General features: G+C 44.1%; 1 protein-coding gene across 6 annotated transcripts in view; it reads left to right on the plus strand.

The window, feature by feature from the left end:
- The window catches only part of Ikzf1 (IKAROS family zinc finger 1), a 104,014-nt gene extending 98,676 nt beyond the window's left edge, over nt 1–5,338 (plus strand). For all 6 annotated transcript variants that reach the window (XM_090332832.1, XM_090332833.1, XM_090332836.1 and 3 more), the window contains one exon: nt 1,265–5,338. In XM_090332832.1, the coding sequence (XP_090188958.1) occupies nt 1,265–1,977 (713 nt within the window). In that variant the 3' untranslated portion in view covers nt 1,978–5,338. The remainder of the gene's footprint in view (nt 1–1,264) is intronic.
- The last annotated feature ends 15,086 nt before the right edge of the window (nt 5,339–20,424 follow it).

Consider the following 20,424-nt stretch of genomic DNA (forward strand, 5'->3'; position numbering starts at 1 on the left):
TTATTATAGGTAACAGAATCATTGTATATTTTGATTACATATTGACTAGATTACTGAAGTTCTACATTGAATACTATATCACGTAACAACATTTAAATAAGCGTATTGCATATTGTTATTATTGTTATGAACAAAGTATAATTATGTATGTTAATTGATGGTAAGCAAGCAATTTTAAAGTAGTTAAAACACAATTGAAGGAACATCATTTTAAATACTAACAATAAATTAATTTATGTTTAGAACCAGCTGTCAGTGGCTCATCTGTAATCCTATTTATTTACACAAGAAGCTGGGATTTGAGGATCCTGGCCCAAAGATAAATCCATAAGACTTTTATTTCTAGTTAACTGCTTTAAAAAAAAAGCTGGAAGTGGAACTACGGTAGTATGCCAATCTTGAACAAAAAAGCCAAGGAGAGAATAAGGTCCTGAGTTCAACCCAATACTGGCATACACACACACACACACACACACAATCAAAATTTACCATGCTAAATAAAAGACATGAGCCAACTACCAGTGGCTCAGTAATTCTAGCTACTTAGGAGGCTGTAACTGTAGTTCAAGGCCAACCTGAGCAGAAATATCCAGGAGACACTGTCTCCAAAATAACTAGCAAAATAAGCAGGGCTAGAGGCATGTCTTCAATGTTAGTACAGCTGAGCAAGCTCAAGGCTCTGAGTTCAAACCCCTAGTACCAGCAACAAATATATAAATATACATACGTATAATTTTTAAATAATTGATTTTTTTAAAGAGACACCGGTGCTGATTTAACCTGATCAAATGTGCATGGTGTGTCAGCCAGGTGCCTGGGCCTCACACCTGTATCCTAGCTGAAAGCTGAGGATTGTAGTTCAAAACCAGACTGGGCAGGAAGTCCATAAGATGCTGATCTCCAATTAATCAGAGAAAAAGCTGGAAGCGGAGCTGTGGCTCAAGCGGTACAGTGCTAGCTTTGAGCACAAGGACAGCATCCAGACCCAGAGATCAAGCCCCAGGACTTGATGGTGGACGGTGGGGGCAGAAAGGAGTGATATGCATGGTTTATACTGACAGGGACAATATTTCCAGGGACAACCTTCTTTCCCAGATTTCCAACCAGGTTCCATTGAGTGCCAACATTGTAAGGCATCTCTTGTCCATGGTTCCACGGGGACAGAGACCTCGCTGTCTCTTCCTGGTTGTGCATGTACCCTGGCCCTTTCTTCCCCCTTTCCCAGATATGTCGATTTCCACTCACGGTCACCTGCTTCCCACAGGGGACAAGTGCCTGTCGGACATGGCCTATGACAGCAGCACCAGCTACGAGAAGGAGAACGAGATGGTGACCTCCCACGTCATGGACCAGGCCATCAACAACGCCATCAACTACCTGGGGGCCGAGTCCTTGCGTCCCCTCGTACAGACCCCTCCGGGTGGCTCGGAAGGGGTCCCCGTCATCAGTCCTATGTACCAGCTACACAAGCCCCCGACGGAGGGGCCCCCACGAGCCAACCACTCCGCGCAGGACAGCGCCGTGGAGAACTTGCTGCTGCTATCCAAGGCCAAGTCGGCGTCCTCGGAGCGCGAGGCCTCCCCCAGCAACAGCTGCCAAGACTCGACGGACACGGAGAGCAACACGGAGGAGCAGCAGCGCGGGGGCCTCATCTACCTGACCAACCACATCGCCCCACTGGCCCGCAACGGCCTGGCGCTCAAGGAGGAGCAGCGCGCCTTCGAGGTGCTGCGCAGCGCCTCGGACAACTCGCAGGACGCCTTGCGTGTGGTGAGCACGAGCGGCGAGCAGATGAAGGTGTACAAGTGTGAACACTGCAGGGTGCTCTTCCTCGACCACGTCATGTACACCATCCACATGGGCTGCCACGGCTTCCGGGATCCCTTCGAATGCAACATGTGCGGGTACCACAGCCAGGACAGGTACGAATTCTCCTCCCACATCACGCGTGGGGAACACCGCTTCCACATGAGCTAAAGACCCCCACACACACGTGCCCTGGACCACCACTCCACTCCACCCCTAAAAGAAGAAGAAGAAAAAAAGAAAAACCCTGAAGAACTCTGCCTTTCACCCTGCCTCACCTGGACCACAGTTAATATGGAGTGTGGATTATGGCAGTGTGGACTTCTTGGGGGTGTCCTGTTCATTGGCAAACCAGATTTCCATTGGTATAGACAAGATGGCCCCAGGAGCATTCCATAGACTTGCTAAGCTAAACTTCCTCACCCCCCCCCACCTTCCCTCCTACACACACCTCCATACAGACCCTGAAGAAGTCAAATGAAACAGGTCAGATCCTGGAAAGCTGGAGGGTGGGTTGTATAGTAAGCACATCCTTCATGCATATAGCAGGAGTTCCTCCAGGTCCCCACAGCTAGAGTGCACTGCCTCTCAAGTACAGCCATCTCTGAAGTTTGATGAGAGAGCAATAGGAACCAGTACATGGCTGCTGGGAAGATTCAGGGACAGAAATTGTACAGAAGACACAATCTCAGGTCTGAGCAGAAAGGCTACACTCTGAAGCAGGTAACATTAGGTCATCTTTTCCCTAGGAAAATAGGGGAAGGGAGGGAGCCAACAGATTGCTGAGCCCCAAAAACTCTTATGTTGGTGATTTTGCCCTAGTGACGTGGAGCCTTCCCTAACTTGTTGCAAGGTAACATCAGACCAGTGTTCCTGGGGACAAATGTGGAGAGTCCTATTCTCTACTTTGTCACCATGTTCGTAATGGTCCCCATCTGCCTTTTTCCAAACACAATCCAGACATTTACACCTTAATTTGAACCTCTCACGGAGTAAAATTCCTCAGAAGCTCACGCTTTCTTCCAAATTCTGCACTTTTTTATCTGACTGTTTATTCTTTCCCCAGGGCTGGTTTGACTTAAAACCATGACCTGTTACCCTGTCAAAGGCCCAAGTACAATTTCAGCCCTTCATTTTAATTAAACCATGTCCCATGTGTAGCTGCAAGCCTGGATTCAGCTGTATTTACAAAGTTATTTCTCTATCCACATTCTACATAATTAGTTTTTTTGTACATGACAATGCTGTGTCTTGAACTCAGCACCTGGGCACTCGAGGTTGGCCCTCTACCACTTGAGTGACAGCTGTAATTCCAGATTCTTGGTGGTTAATTGAAGATAAGAGTCTCACTAACTCATCTGCCTGTGTTGCTGATTTCAAATCATTGATCTTCAGATCTCAACCTGCTGAAGCAGATAGAGTTACAAGCGTGAGCCACTAACACCTAACCTTTATTCTTTAAAACACACATAAAAAATGATTTTAAAGTGACTACTCATTGTTAGATCAAGGAAATATATAAGTCTGGCATCTAGGTTTCTAACACCTGGAGCTCACCACTTTGAAACTAAATTTATTATTCTACAACTGTACTCTATGAAAACAATGTAGCAAAGGTGCTTGTACAAAAGTAAGACATTTGGCCATGAACCCTTCATCCTCGAGAGAAATGCTTACCAGGCCTGACTGGCAAGAGGCAGAAGGTACTAGATGTAAAAATCTAATCCATTTGTGCTAAGAAATGGCTGCCTTCCTGGAGCCCATACGAGGTGTGTGGGGATCCTTATCTCATCCAAACAGGAGCTCCTTCAAGATTAATCCTTCACCATCTTCACCATTATGCAACAAGTATCACCTTAGCAGAAAAAAAAATTTGTATGTAACTTTAAATATTAGTAATACTGGTCTTCCCAAAACTGTCCCAACATGAACCTGAAGAAATAGCGGTACATTTCTGCAAGTCATTGAGTATTTCATCTGAAACAAGGATTCTTGGTCTCTACCTGTTGACCTTTGGGGCTAAACAAACCTCCCCCCCCACTTGCACTGTAGGCCCTTCTCTGTAATTGTTGGATGTCTCGTGTCCTCCTTGATCACTACCCAATAGATGTCAATATCACTCCCCAGTTGAAATCCAAAAACTAGCTCCTAGTGTTGACGAATATCCCCCAGGGGGCAAAATCCTTCCTAGCTGAGAGCTACAGATCTAAATAAATTCTAAGCTAATGGAAGGTGTGGGAAGCCTTCCCTAAATCAAAAGCACATGAAGACTTATCCAAGTCAGATTATATATTCCCTAAATGTATAACTAACACCCCACTCCCACATGTACTTGAGTTCACAAAGATGTCATCCTTGAGTCTTGGATCTCCTTGCTTCCAGAGCAGTGTGGCATGTTGAAAATAGGAATCCAAGTGTAATGGCAATCATTTCAGCCCAGCCACACCAAGGCCCTGTATGACGAGAAAGATGGAAGACCTAGGGCCATGGAAAGCTTTTCTTCAACATGCAATTACACAGACAGGTGCGCCTTACCCAGATTTATCTACTCAAAGTGAGAGAATTCTTTGATTTCTGGTTTGCTATAGGTTTTGCCTACCCTCATTCCTATCCATACATCCCACCCAGTCAGTGGGGAGAAGGGAGTTTACCTCCTCTTCAGCAGCATTCAAAGCTTAAAGCAGAACTGTAAATATTGCCTATAGGACTTGTTTTCTAAAATGCTTTGCCCTTTTCCTCTCACTGCCTTTTATAGCCAATCTATTTGCACACCTTTTGTTGTGGTTTTATATTGTAACAGCATTTTTGAAACTATTGTATTTAAAGTAAGGATTCATTATGTCAACAAGTAATTAAATTATGTTTGAAAGGTGGACATATGCTGTACCAAATGTTGATGAAGTTTTTCTTCTACTTGGTAAACGTAGAATTTTGCATGACCTCACCCATTTTGTTCTATGGTTTGTTCTATGGTTGTATGATGGTGTGCGTGTATGTCTGGAGCAGCACTGTGCTGGATTCCAGGGAAATATGCCTGGATTCCACATGCTCTCCTTGTGCTTTATGTAAATACAAGAGGCAGGAACGCTACCACAAGCAAGTCTACCAGTTGTTTACAGCTAGCAAATGCTCTCTTTCATTCCCTTTCTTCCTTATCAGTCCAACTTCCTCCAGCAGAATGCAGAGCCTCTGCTTCCTGCCCAGGTCTCTTTTGTAATTTGTACCTTAGATGGTGTGCTTCCTCTAATGAGAGAATACCAAAGTATCATTGTGTTATCATTGTGTAATCACCAAGGGCTTGGCCCAACACCCATTGCTTCAGATCCCAGCATGTTCCATTTCAATTTAGAATCAATTATGTAATAAAAATCTTAGAATCTTTATTGAGAAAGAGAATGACCGCTTATGGAGATGAGGGTTTGTTTTATGTGGTTTTCTCCCTTTCCCTCTGTTTTTGTAATTCTTTTCTTTTTCCTTTGTTCTTGCCTCTTCTTGCCAAAACAAAAACAAAGATGCATTAGACTTCTATGGACACATTATGAGGCATTCATGAATTCTTCTTTTCCTTAGTCAACAAGTGATCACGAAGAGTTAATGATGTCAAACCTCTTTAAGAAGTCTAATGAATAAGTATGGGCCTGTGGATATCATTCAGTGGTGGAGCACTTGCCTAGCATGCACAAGTTTGTTGGCTTCATCCCCAGTGCCACAAGAAAACAGAAAAAGAAATGCAGAGGCATTTGGTACCACAGCACTCACTGTGAACCAGTGTAACCAGATGCATTCATATGTAATATTGTCTCCAAAACTTTCTATATGCTTCCTTTTATAATGTGCATGGTGATTGTTGAGGTCAAACCTGCTTGTGTCCAATCCACTTTCAGATCTCCGTGCATCTCTTGGCAAGTACATGCACAGGATTGCAAATGAAAATCTGGAGCTTCGTCAGTTCTGCCTCTATGGTGCTGTTATGTTGTCTGCTTAGCTGTGGACAAGGGATGATCACTGGATGGGTAGATTATCCTTTGTGTACCCATTTGGCGATGCTTCTTCTGTGATGCTGGAACCAATAAATGCAACAAACACTCTGTGGACCCCATCTTGAGTCCACATACAAGAGAAGGCCCAACCTTGCAAGAATCTGCTGGATTCTCCCCCCCCCCACATCCCTCCCCACCCACCCCAGTTAGATCACAGTACCTCAGAAAGAAAAAGCAGACCTCAGATAGTAGCGATGGAATCTTATAGATAAGTGATGATTACAACCGACATGGCTCAACTCACTTACTATAGCCATGCAGGCCTTCAGAAAGCCAAGTCAGTCTTGAGTGTGAATGGCAAGAGAAGAGGAGAGCAGGGAATGCATTCTCAGAGTGTGAGACTAAGGCCAGGGGCCCACAGGCACTGGGAGCTCAAAGCACAGAAAAACTGCACCTTCCTGGAGTCACCTGCAAACCCAATTTCCACACCAAAGCTGGCCCTGGGCCTTGAGGCTTATCCTTGTTTTGCTGCAGAATTGCACTGGTGTGACTGACCCCTTTGTAATAAAAACCCTCTGTTCCTTTGGGATAAGCAGCTAAACTTCATCTGAGTTCTCATCCTGAGAATAAGCTGAAGTAGTTATTTATGTGGCACAGAGTTACAGCCAAAATAGTGAAAGTCCTGCGAGCTACACACAGGGTGCTGGGTTCCACATGAGACTCTGGCAACAGTACCAAAGGAGGGTTTTCCAAAATTTAAATAAATAAACCCTTCTACCCAGGTATCACCCTTCAGTTTCCAGCTTCCTTTGCTTTCTTAGTAGAAGTATATATTGCTCATATATACATAGAAACAGGTGATACAGCCACATGCAATGTATGCTACCATGTCATCTCACATTTCTTAATCATTCTCAGTGGTCACAGGTCAAAAGAATAAAGAGTATCAACACCCTATTCTATCAACACTCTAAAATGCCCTGGGCTCAAATAGAAAGAAAGGAGTGATTCAAAAGCTGAGGAAGAGTCAGGTATCGTGACTCATGCCTTTAATCCTATCTACTCAGGAAGCTGAGATCTGAGGACTGCAGTTCACAGCCCACCTGGACAGGAAAGTCTATAAGTCTTATCTCCAGGACACTACCTCCAAATATCTCAAAGTGGAGCTATGGCTCAAGTGGTAGAGCTATAACCTTGAATGCTAAGGAAAAACACCCAGGCCTTATGCTCAAGCCCAGACTGACACAAAAAAAGGTGTGGGTGGTGGGGGGCAGTGAGAGGAAGAGAATTTGACAGAAAAGCTGAGGATCTTCTCTGTGGACATATTTGTAAAAGGCTGTAGACAGCCTTTTAGGTATTTTCCCATGGAAGCCTGGTTGAGTTTAGAAGCACCCAGAAGGGAGCTGTAGGTAAGCCCAGAGACTGGGAAAGGAAGGGTTGACTGGCATCATTTCTCTTTTTACTTATTTCTAGACTAATATATGCTGCTTGCGCTCAAGGATTCAAGCTTCCCCCTGAACTTCTATCCTCTAGCACTTGACCATGCCTGCACGTCTGGATTTCTGCTGGTTAACTGGAGATTGGTCTGCCTTGGCTGGCTTTAAACCATGATCATCAGCCTCCTGAACAGTCAGGAATGCAGGTCTGAGTTCCCAGCCCCCGCTACCTCTTTTTATTTAAAGTGCTATAAAGCATAATTTGGAATATGATCTTTGACACAGTAGATCATGTACATTCACTTGTTTTCTTCTGGTCCAAAGAAAATTCTGGAAACAGCTGTTCAATCATCTTCTCCTAAGGACTGATGTAAATTTAAACATAGAGCTATATTTTACCTTTATTCTGTATTTTAAATACGGGCAAAGAATTTGGAAATTGAAAGCCAGGCATCAGGACTAAGGATGGGAGACCCAAAGTCTCTAGTCCCACTTTATGAGTTTCTGTCATATTTTTTTTAATCCAAATCAAATACTGTGGAGGTTTTGTGAATCCTTGGTGGAGCTTCTTGCATTCTCATTAAAAGTGTTTTGATTCTCAAGAAACAAAATCCCATCAGCTATTTCTGAAAGTTGGATCTGTTTATAATGACCTCTCAACTGCATCAAAAATCTAAGAGTGAAAGAGACCCTCAGAGAATTGAGTAATTAGTGGAAAACTCCAAGAAAGTTCTCAGGTGACCAAAGAACTCCACGTTCCTCCATCATTATAGAAACTTCTGGATCTTTCTCTGCACTAGATCCCTTAACAGCAAACATGGCAAAGTTCTGATATAGAGTCTTGGGACATTTGGGGATCAAAATATTGTTCCTGTTCCACAGCATCTGCTTCCCTGCCTCTCCCCAAATTTCTTCTCCCTCTCACCTTCCAATACCTACACCATCAGAGGATGCAGAAAGGGACTCACTAGGCCCTTTAGAATAACCGCAGTGTCCTCAGGACCAGGGCTCCCTTCTCCCTCTGTGAACCATTCTGATCATTTTGTAGACAGTTTGAGATACCCTTAGCAACCTAGCCTTGTCCAATGACCAGAGCATCTGTTGACTTTCCAGAACTGTGGCTACTCAGGAGTTTCTTAGTATCATCCAAATACCTATTCAGCCCACAGCCTTAAGGTCCCTCCTAATCATGTGAAGCTGGAGGCCTTCATGCTCCCTCTCACCCACCAGGTAAGGGGCCACCCCTCCTTGAATGCCAAGCAAACTCCCAGTCCTGTTCCACGCCAAGGCAGTTACAGCCTCACCCCTAGGCCCAAGCCAAGCCCATCTTTATATCCATGGAGGAAGTCAATGTCTCTTCCTTGCTGGAACTGAAATAACTAAGAGAGGCAAAAGAATTTGTAGAAAAGCAACATATTAAGCTTTCCTACTTACAAAATATGGATAGCCGACTCAGCCTCAATATGTGGTCACCGTGGCTTTTCCACACCCATTGTGGATTTTCCACACCCAATTTCACCCGCAATTGAGTATATTTGTCCTTATGGCTTCAGAAAGCCCTTCGTGTGTCTCCCAAAATGCCCAGGCCTCTACCTACAAAACCTCACTGTTGGCATTTACAGTGAGGTAATCTATCACAATGGCCTTCTCTGCAGTCATCTGTCAACATACCCCCATCTCCTACTTCCTCAGTCTTCCTCCTTCCATTCAGCCTTCAGGAACCTCTTGCATGGAGCTGGTGAAAACAGGAATCTAACCCAGGAGCCATCTGAACCCCACACTTCAGTATTTCAAAGCAAAGTACAATTTCCTCCACCAAGAAGGCATGGTATTTAGAGCAGAATTCTGAAGTCCTCCAGCCTGGGTCTTACTTCCTACACTGAAAGCAAAAGCTGTGTGTCATTAGACTCTTGGCCTAGATGCTCTGAGTCCCAATTCCTCATTGCTGAAAGCCTAAAGCTTAATATGAAGATCAATCTCTTAATATCTGCCAAATGCAGAGAACAGGTTTGGGCTGTTCAAACATTCCTCCCTCTTCTGGCATTTGAATAGCATTTCCTCACCTCATTATCTCATTTAATCTCTATAATGGGCTGCTGAGCCAGAGAATCTTTGACATACTGTCTCAGAGAGCAGATGGTTGTGACCTAGAAGAAACAAACTGCCTCCTAGCCCACAGTCATGCAGGTAAGTGGAGGACATGCCCTGTTGCACTGTGCTGATGACATGGCATGGAAGGGCCCTCCGGGAGCCCAGAGTTTATCAAGAAAGAAGCTGGGCTGGGGCAGAATGGCCCAGGCTCTGGCTCAGAACCCATCCTTGCTCAGTTTCTACTCTATCTGGGTAGAGCTCTTGTCCAGGAGAGGTATAGAATTTGATCCACATGAGCCATAATGTCTCAATCCCATCCCATCTCATTGGAATTCCAGAGAAGGGAGAGAAACATACAGGTCACATCCTGCCTTCAGAGCAGTTTTCCTTGCCTAGACTTCATCACATGCCACCACAAGTTCACCATTAAGCTGAATGCTGCTCATTTACACATATCATCCCAATTGTGCCACTGTGGGCAAATAAAATACAAGAGACACTCTAGTCAAGCAACAATTTGCTGAACTGGTAGTGTGGTTCAAATGGTAGAGCATCCAGGTGGCAATGAAAGTCAAGCTCTTACATGAGGCCTAGAATTCAAACTCCATACTACCAGCACCAAAAACAACAAAAAAAAAAAAAAACAAAAACAAAAGAGAGAGAAAAGGAGGAAAGAAGAGGGGACAGAGAAGAGAGTGAGAGAGACAGGAAGGAAAATGAAGAGAAAGAAAAGAGAGATGATATTAAGAGACAGAAAGAAGAAAGAAAATAAGCAAGTGGGAAGGAGGGAGGGAGGGAGAGAAAAATCAAGTCAATGCTTCAATTTCCAGCCATACCCTTGGTGTTACTCATCCTCCCAGATACCTACTCTAGAGCCCAGGTACCCAGCAGCACATTACTGGAAACTCATAGGTTCTACACTCAGCTGGGATTGAGGACTGGGTCCAGATTGATCCTGATCCTCCAACTCGGTAGAGAACTGGAAGAGGCTAAGCTCAAGAGAGGGCCAAGGTCTGGGAGGAAAGAGATTCTGAAAGATAAATATGAAGTGGGGAACCAGGAAATGAGCACCAGCTGGCCAATGAGGGAGGGATTCATTTAGAACACTGGAAACTCAAGTTCAACAAGGCACTGTTGGTTGAAGAATTTGAGCTGGGAACAGAGAGTCTGGAAAGTTGAAAATAAATTTATTTCTTTTTTTTTTTTGTAGCAGTACTGGGGCTTGAACTCAGGGCCTCCTGGGCTCTGTCCCTTAGTTTTTTTCTTTTTAAACTTTTTTTTCCTTTTAAACTGATTCTCTATCATTTGAGCCACAGCTCCATTTCTGGGATTTTGATGGCTAATGGGAAATAAGACCCTCCCAGACTTTCTTGCCCAGGAGAAATTCAAACCATGATCCCCAGATCTCAGCCTCCTGAGTAGTTAGGGCTACAGGTGTGATGCACCAGCGTCTAATCACTTCTTTCTGATAGAAGTCAGATTGCTGACTTGCTGTGATAAGGGTCTCCTCAGTGCCAGGCTACAGACTACTTGCTGTGGCCTGGTTAGCAAAGGTGCGTCCACATCCCAGGAACTCAGAGCCGTGGTCATTTGCATGCCCCAGATGAACTGTATTTACCTCCAGGCTGAGTTCCACAATTACCTCTAGCAGTATGGGCGAAAACCCCTAAGCCTGGACATACAAGTTACACAACTCAGATATACTGGGACCACTATTCGTCACCAGGTGTCTGCCCTCCAGTCACCACCATGAGAAATGACCTTACACAAGATGGTTTGGGAAGGAAAGTGCAATGAAATGTGTTTTAAAATGCTTCAGTGCTGTATAATCCCCGTGGAAGGAAATGCCACTTCTTACTGGGGAACATTAGGGAAAGGTCCTTGGAGAAGTCTTCTAGAATGATTGGGATTCAAATAGGGACCAGAAGGAAGAAGTGTCTTCAAGACAGAATAAAGATGGAATTGAGCCAGAAGTCGATCTCAGTAGCTCCTTTGGCTGGAGGATAAAGAGGAAAACAACAGGGGATAGATGCAGGCAGAGGAGAGAACAGACCTTGAACAGGGAGGTGAACAAACAATTGGACATCCTTGAAGACATAAAGTGAGATCAATGCATGAGAAGAATAGTAAAACCCACCTGTGGGCCCCATAGGAAATACAAGGCTTAGCCAGGGCCAGGATGCTAATGGGCAAGAAGTCCATAGAAGAGAAGCCAGGAGGAGAGAACTTGACTTCCGGCCTCTGGGAAGCAATCTTCAAGAGTAAGGCTATCTTATTATCATTAATCACTTGACCCTTTTCAGTGTCAAGGAGAAGAATGTCTGAATGCCTGCAAGTGAACAACAAATGATACCATCTAATTAAGATAATGAAATCTCCAGTGTTTTTTAGAGAAAGATCAGGAGATAGGTCTCTGGTCCCAGATCCTCTCTGGAAGCTTTCATGGGTTATTTCTTTAATTTAGTCTGAGACCAGGATACAGACTCTTGATCTGACTCTTTCACTCATTCATTGGCTGATGCTCTACCACATGAGCCAGGCTTCCTACCCCTCTCTACCTAGGAGCCTGTCATAACAAAAGAGAACATGGAGCAGGGAACGGGGCCTCACTGAATCGTATCAACTGTGGGACAAAGGGCACAGCCACCCCATTCAGGAGGCCTTGGTACAGATAAGACTGTACTAGAAGCTATGAGCAGTACCCAGGCTTCTCCCTGGGCAAAGAAGTTTGGGTGGGAGTGGAGAGATGAGGAACAAGAGAAACTGGCAAAGGAAATGAAAAGGGATGAATTGATTGGGAAGGAAAGCCAGTCGACTACAATATCCTTGGTTTTCTTTTTTGAAAGAGAGAGGCTCACAAAGAAGATCGCTTAGGTGCTTGGTTTGCTCAGAGTGACACTGGAAGTGGTTAAGGAGGAGCCGTGGGGCTGGACTCAGGAGAGTGACTGGTAGGGAAAATAGAGCCTTGGCATGACAGCCCTAGACTTCAGCTGGCACCAAGTTCTGGGCCCAATTTTCCTAAGGGGGAGTCTCTCTGAGATGTCCTCTAGCTGTTGCTACTTTTTGACAAGGCCAAGGGCAGGAGCAAGGAGAACATCTCTTGACTTCTGTCTGCTTCTCCCGAGGTCTGGGGAAGAGGGATGCTCACTGGAGGATGTGTTGTTCTCCTCGAAGAAGAAGCCTGGCAGGTCCCAGAGCCCCTGCCCTGTACCCCTTTCCAACCCAGCAGGCATAGATCTGGGGCCGCACAGGATGGGGCCCTTGTGACTCTTAAATTAGTATGAGGGGAAGCAGATGTGCCCACCGTGGGCCCGGGGCACAACTGGGAACCACGGCTGGGGAAAGATATTTGCATAATAGGGAGAATTTGGTACCCAAAACTGTCCCCCAATGTGAACTGCATGGATCTCTCGGGACAGTTCACCAATTTCACTTCTTCTTTCCCATGTTTTCTCAAACCAACTAGATGTGACATCAACTATGTGAAGTGTCCAAAGGTTTCTTTTCTCTCCCTTCATGTGTCAACCCTAGGCCTCTTCATCTTCTCTTTCACACCCTCACCCGCAAAAGGAGCTGCTCATACCCACAACGAGGGCTTCATGGGGGTCTCCTCACTATGACCCAAGGACATACCAAGCTAAGCCCACCCCAATAACCTCTCCCTTGGGCAAGACCACTAGGGGATCCCAGGCTTATATGGCATCATGCCAATTGCCTCTTCCCTGGGTGCTCACCCAGTGCCACTCTCAGACACCTGCCTGAGTTTCCTCATTATCTTTATCCCTGTGGCTTTCTGTGGGCAGAGGCCCTGCCTGTCCCAAAGTGAGGAGAGCATGTGGTTTCAGTGTCTCTCAAATTCAATTCCCTTTTCAGGGCACCTCCCTTCTAGGCACTGCCCTCAACTCCACCCAGACTTTAAGTGCCTTTCACTAAATCTCTTGTGATGCCCTCTGCTCACACCCAACCCCTCCTCTGTAAGCACTGGAGCTCAAACTCAGGCCCTTAGCTGTTTTTGCTCCAGGCTGCTGTTTTACCATTTGAGCCACAGCTATACCTCTAGCTTTCTGCTGGTTAATTGGAGATAAGAGTCTCGTGAATTTTTCTGCCGGGGTTGGCTTTGAACCATGATTCTCAGATCTCAGCCTCCTGAGTAGGTGGGATTACACAAGTGAGCCACCAGAGCTTGACATGAATTTTTTTTAATATAGGCTTTCTATCACTCACAGGAAAAGAGTGGTACATTTACAATACTGATACTGTTATCAAACATTTTTTTTTACAAGTCATAGGGCCTGAACTCAGGGCCTGGGCCATGTCCCTGAGCTCTTTTGCTCAAGGCTAGTAATAGCTAGTTAAAGCTAGTGGTAGCTCATGGCTACCACTTTGATCTCCAGATCCTCTTCTAGTTCTTGAGAAGCTAATTGGAGATAAGAGTCTTATAGGGAGTTTTCTACCAGGCTGGCCTCAAATCTCAATCCTCGGTTTTCATAAATAGCTAGAATTACGGGGTGGGGGGTCCTCCAGTACCCAGCTAGTTATAAAAACTTATGAGACTATGAATACAAGGTTTATCAAACTGTTTGAGATGCAAGCTCAAGGGTAAAGAAAGCACTGTTCTGGAACAAATTTTGTCAAAATTACAATAAAATGTTCATTCTACTGAAACTGCTCAGAGTAGGCGATAGGAAGGAGGCAAAATTTGGGGATGGGAGATTTAATCATAAAAAGACTTTTGCTACTTCTTGGATGGTTAGCCTCCCTTACAGAATTCAATGTGGCCTGGATAGGTAGTCCTCAGCACACAAGAAAGAAAAAGCAGTTCTCTTCTCCTTGCTTTTTCTTTTAGGATTCGGCTTGAAGTTCAGAGCTAAAGTGGCCTTCTATTGTCTTTCTTCCCTTCTGTAATTTAATTTAGGACATGCTGACTTTTTTTGTTATACAAAACTAAAGAAGACTCCCATGTGAGTTCAGTGAAATTTACACAATGTCAGGAACACTGAGAAGTCGCAGGGGTATGGTGGCTGGTCTCCTGGTCAAATGCGCTGTCTCCAGAATGGAAGACTTGGCTGCAAATGATCTCTCTACTTCCTTCCAGTCTCTTTACAAACTGCATCTGATTTGCACACACTGTAGGGCTTCATTTTTCTTGGACAGACTCCCACAGCTTGGTAGGCTGCCAAAGAAAATCTCGGTCCTGGCTCCTAATCTTTAGAACCATGTCAAAACCTGGTCTCAGCTCCTAGAGTCTTTTCAGTATAAGATTGCTTCAGGGCTTTCCCTATGTTTTGTGCTAAATGCTGAATTCTTCCATCATACTGTAAACCTCTGTATGGAGGAAGCTGGTCATAGGCATTCCAGAACCTTCCAACACAGTGATATATGAGGTGTGTCCTCGCTCCAGCTCTCTGGGGTGATAGTCTGTCCTCCAGCCTACAACTTGTCCAGAAAGACAAGCCCTTCCTTATCTTTCCATCTGCCCCAAGATAGAATCAGTCTTCCCTGCAGATATAGGAATATGCAATGGTCCCTGACCCTGGGTATTCCAGGAGGGTCCTCCCCAGGACTCATCCAGGCAGTGGCCCTAGGATGAAGCTGCAAATTGGAGAGAAGGATCATGAGGCAAGAAAGGCAGGAAAAGCTCTCCAAATGCAGAAACCTCGGCTAGCACAGTAGCTGATAGGGAAGGGATGGAGTCCTTTAAGGAAAGCTCTTGGGAGATTTTAATTCTCCAGTATAAGCATGTTTTTACTCCTATCAATGTATGCTTGTGTAAGGCTGCCCTATAAATGTGGTTGACGTCATGCCACCAGCACTGATCAGGCCAGTGCTTGTAGGACTTGGAGTTATGGAAGAGACTTGAAGGAATATCTCTGGAGGATATGCACTGGAGGATCCATAGATGAGGCCTCATAGATGAGGCTAGCTGACATTGACAGATGAGAACCTTAGACCAAGTTCATAAAAAACAGCAGAAAGAAGGAACAATAGAATCATACAAACTAGTTAATAAAAATTAGGTCAAAGGAGCCGAAGACAAAAAGAAAAGGACACCAAGTAAAGTGAAACAAAGTAGGAAACATATATATGTATATATATATAGATGATTAATATTTAACATGTAACAATAATCAGTTTAAGTGTCAGTGGACCAAAAGGAGCGAATTATAAGACAAAATCCATCAGAATAGATTCAAAATTAAGACCACCATATATACCATATATACTGTCTGTAATGTGTCACTTTAAATATAAAGACACATATACATTAAAAGTAAAGCTGGAGAAAGAGGTACCACCCTAATGCCAGCAAATAAAATGCTAATAATTGGGAGTTGATACACTAACTCTCAACAGAGAAGACTTCAGGGCAAGGAAAATCATCAGAGATAAAGACAGGCATCAGACATTGCAGGATATATGAACATTTTAGACAAAATGACCTCATGAATCTAGACTCAGAGGCTGGGACACAGAATACTGTGTCGAAGGAAGGCCAGCTGGCGGGGCTGGAAGGTGTTAGAGGTGATGACAAGGGACCTTTCAGTATGAACCTTCAAGCCAATGTTGGCCAGAAGAGGCAGATGTCATTCAGCATCACAGCTTAGCAAGGAGCTGGGGTAAAAAGGCCAAAACGGAGCCTCTGTCCCATTCTAGAGCTGCTGGGCTGTTGTGGATGGCAAAGCCTTCTGGACAGAGGGTGGAAATGGGTGTGATCACTGGTTTCAGGTAGTGAAACCAAGGCCAGGGAAGCACAGGGCTTTGGTCAAGGTCATAGGGAGTCACCCTCAAGCCACATTTCCTAAAACTCATCATATATACAAAAAAGGGGAATGAGGCAAAGTGGGTCAGGAAAAGCCACACACTCTTGCCCATCTTTGGGAACTACAATAAGCCTTACTTAGCATGGTAGAGTACCACTCCTTTTAAAATCCATGTATTACAAATCTATGTAATATAGATATATTAGACATAAGATACATTATATTATATTATATATAAAGAGATTATGTATGTATAATATAAATTATATTAGAAAGAGAGAGAGAAGCAGTTTCCCCAAAATGAAGCAACATTCACATCCTTGAGAGCAAGGATAATGCAACTCAGTATTAAGATTCTGTAAAAATTTTAATAATGTAAAATCTTAATAATAGATAACTGGTAAATTTGAGCAATAAAGTGTATCAGTGAAGCTAAGCAAGGACCTCTCTTCCAAATATAACACTTGTAACTTCATGAATCCGACTCCTTTTTATGATGTAGGCTTTCTGGTGTAGATTCTTTCATTTCAAATCATTCAGAAGAATCTTCTAGATTGTTTCACTTGGGTAGTTTAAAACACGCTTCCATGCTTTATGTGAAATAACTACAGGAAAGGGAAGACAGAAGAGTTTGGAGAAATTGATCATAGTAAGAATTTTGACAACTAATCTAGGCATTGATAAATCCCAGCTACTCAAGAGGCTGAACTCTGAGGATATACATACATATATATGTACATATGTGGATATGTATGTATTTGACAATGCACTTTTATAATGTATTTCTTTAGTGTGTGAAGAAATTGAGGATACCCTCTGATGGTGGGTGCCTGAGATTTAATGACATATGGAAGAAAAGTCCTGAGAAGACTGATATGTTCCTTTGGAATCCATTTTGTACAACTACTTAAAGATAACATTTAAACGGCTTATGAAGTACATACATGACAAGTATCTGATGCCCCAGCATGCCAGCTTCCCTGATCCAACCATTACCCACAGTGTACATGTGTGGAGGTGTCACGCTATACCCAAACTTGTGACTATGATGGGTTATTGTGCCAGTGATTGTATATGAAGATTCCCTTCTTAAATACTTAAGTGTGTCATTTGAAATATGATATAAAAATCAATGGTAATAAATTCTAAAAAAGCAATATATATATTAAATTTCTATAAAAATCTGTGACTACAAATCCTTCTAACATTCTACCTCCAAACCTCATAAGGAATAACACTGAATTTAGTACAGAGTAGCTTTGCTATTATCTGTTCATGAAATTCATTCTGATATGTATGCTTCATATCTCCAGCATTTTTGTGGGCCTGAATCTTCCTTGGTGCAAAGAGCAACTGCAGACCAAGCTGCACTGAACATGAGGTTGACCTCTGACAACCCAGACAGCAAGAAGCTTCTGGCCTGCGGTTGCTGCCTCCTCCAGCTTTGCCAACAGTGACCAAAAAAGACCTCATCTCCAGGTCATTAGGAAGGCCTGGGAGACTCAGGAATCCACAACTTTTCCCATTGCCTGGAGGCTGAAAACTTTCTTCCCACTGGACCCTGCCAAGCAATCACAGGAAGAACAACTTCTCATCCTAAGTGTTACTAGATCACTGATCCAGGCCGGGTCCCCACACATACCCATTTGGAATATGAATACAGTAGGGAAATACTAAATGCCAGGCAGAAGCAAACAGCTACCCTCCTCCCTGACTGGTGTGCTTGAAGGAAGAGCTCATTTCTTCTAAGCTAAAATCAGAGAGGTGCCAGATGCCAGTTGTTAATTTGTTTCCCAACCAAAAGATGCTGTTCTCTATGCATTAACCCTGGAGTTACTGAAGTGTAAACCCAACCTGAAATTGAATAGGATAGAAACTTCAGTCTCTCTTCACTGCACCTATTCAGGCCATTCATTCAACAGGATGTGGCTGGGCTGTCATGTTGGACTGCAAGGATGAGGACTATTTCTTCTAAAGTGGGATGGTAGAGCTGGGAAGCCAGGGAGCACCGACATTGCTCCTCAAATCTCCCCAATTTCCTTCACAGTGTCTGACATAGCATAGGGGAGGGAGAGTCAAACATAAACTCCATCCCCGAGTACATCTATGTCCTCCTACAGTGATTGCAACTACGGAACCCCAAAGGCTGCCTTCAGAGCTCAAGGTCTGCAGCAACTTTTCCTTCCTGTGTGTGTCTGGCCCTTCACTCTACCTAAAAGAGAAAGGGTATTTTCTCTGAGTCCCTGTGCTTTTTCATAACACAACCATACACATCCCTTTCAAGGTGATGGCTGGTGTGCTATCGCTTTCCCTTCCAGGCCAAGGTACCCCTGGATGGCTCAGAAAACCCCCTCCCTCTGACTTCTATGAGTCTGAACACTGGTGCATCCCTGTGACCTCTGGTCCCCTCCTGCCAGCCAACAACCTGCAAAATTGAAACTGTGGTGAGCAATAGCTGAAGGGTGGGTGGGATTTCCAGCAAATAAGGAAGAACTCCCTCCGCCCTACTGGTCAGTTCTTGCAGGATCATTCCCCTCTCAGGAGAAAAAAGAGGAAAAGAAGGCAAATCACTTTCCTCCTGCTTCTGCTTCTCCTAAAGAAACTGCTTGCCTAATTTCCTTTGCAGTTAGAGAAATGTTCCTTGTGAAAGCCATGATTTCCACATATTCACTCGCTGTGGATTCGGGCTCCAGGAGCCATTTGCATCTAACCCTTCCTTCTGTCCCAGTAACAAGATGTGCGAGCACGCTGGCTTCAAATGGATCTCAGTGTGTGGGGGGGGGGCGGGGGGGGGGTGTCAGGAGACTGTTCTCCATCTCCCATCTGAATACTGACAGTGAGAGAGCACAACCAGGACTATGTCAGACATCACAGTCCCTTCAAAGGAACAGGCTTTTCTGGGGTCCCTGATGAAAAAGCCAGAACGGAGCTGGGTACTGATAGCTCGCACCTATAATCATAGCTACTCATGAGGCTAAGATTTGAGAATCTCACTTCAAAGCCAGACTGGTCAGGAAAGACAGGGAGGCTCATACTGCCACCAAACTACCAAAAAAGCTGGAAGTCGAGCTTTGGTTCAAGTGATAGAGCACTAGCCTTGAGGAAAAGAAACTCAGGGACAGCGTCCCAGGTCTGGCACAAGAAAAAGAAGGAAAGAAAGATGGAAAGGAAAGGAAGGAGGGAGGGAGGGAGGGAGGAAGAGAGGGAGGGAGGAAGGAAGGAAAGAAGGAAGGAAAAAGAAGCCAGGCCAGTCCTCTACTCAGGAGCACCTCAAGTCAAGTTTCTTCTCTAAACTCAGGCAGTGCTGGGATATCGTGTGTGTGTGTGTGTGTGTGTGTGTGTGTGTGTGTGTGTGTGTGTGTGTGTGTGTGGTTGGAGTACAAGGGGGAGTATAGTTCATAACAACAACTCTGCTTATTCATAAAAGACCAAGCACTCAATCTAAGAGAAGGAGGATCAATAAGATATGAAGGAAGTACTTACAAAACGCTGAACAAGGTAAGCAGTTCATTGTTAAGTACTGTTAAGCTTCACTATGAGTATAATTCAGCTCTGGGGTGATGACTGATGATGAACCATATACCAAAAAATAACAGAAATCTGAAAAGCATAGTTGACTAGAAGAGCTGACCACCTCCTCCCCCTTGCATCTCCAGAAGAGAATGGTTTACACCTAGGATATTCTAAACACTTTACACATTTGTAGGGAGAAACATCAGGTAAGGGCCTCAGAACTTCAATCCTAGCTATTCAGGAGGCAGAAATCTGAGGATCATGATTCAAAGCCAGCTTTGCAGGGAAAGAAAAGAAAGAAAGAAAGAAAGAAAGAAAGAAAGAAAGAAAGAAAGAAAGAAGGAAGGAAGGAAGGAAGGAAGGAAGGAAGGAAGGAAGGAAGAAAGGAAGGAAGGAAGGAAGGAAGGAAGGAAAGAAAGAAAGAGAGAGAAAGAAGGGAAGAAAGAAAGAAAGAAAGAAAGAAAGAAAGAAAGAAAGAAAGAAAGAAAGAAAGAAAGAAAGGAAAAGAAACTCCATGAGACGGTTATTTACAATTAACCACCAAAGAGCCAGAAATGGATCTGTAGTTCAAGTGATAGAGTGTTAGCCTTTAGAAAAAAGCTCAGGAACAACTCTCAGGCACCAAGTTCAAGCCACAGAACTGGCATTAACCACCACCACCCCGCCTCCCAGTAAAAAGAGGCAAGAGTATATTGTAGTCCAATTAATTAAATACAAAAGTTTTTTTCTTAATCTGAGTGTCTTCTATTAAATAATGAAAATGCCCCAAAACTGAACATCATAGCAAATCAATGAACTGAACCTTTCTAGGTCCTGTGTTGGAATAATATTATTCTC

Source organism: Megascapheus bottae, chromosome 5 (genome assembly GCF_031878675.1).
Source record: "Megascapheus bottae isolate mThoBot1 chromosome 5, mThoBot2.hap1, whole genome shotgun sequence".
NCBI classification, from domain to species: domain Eukaryota; kingdom Metazoa; phylum Chordata; class Mammalia; order Rodentia; family Geomyidae; genus Megascapheus; species Megascapheus bottae.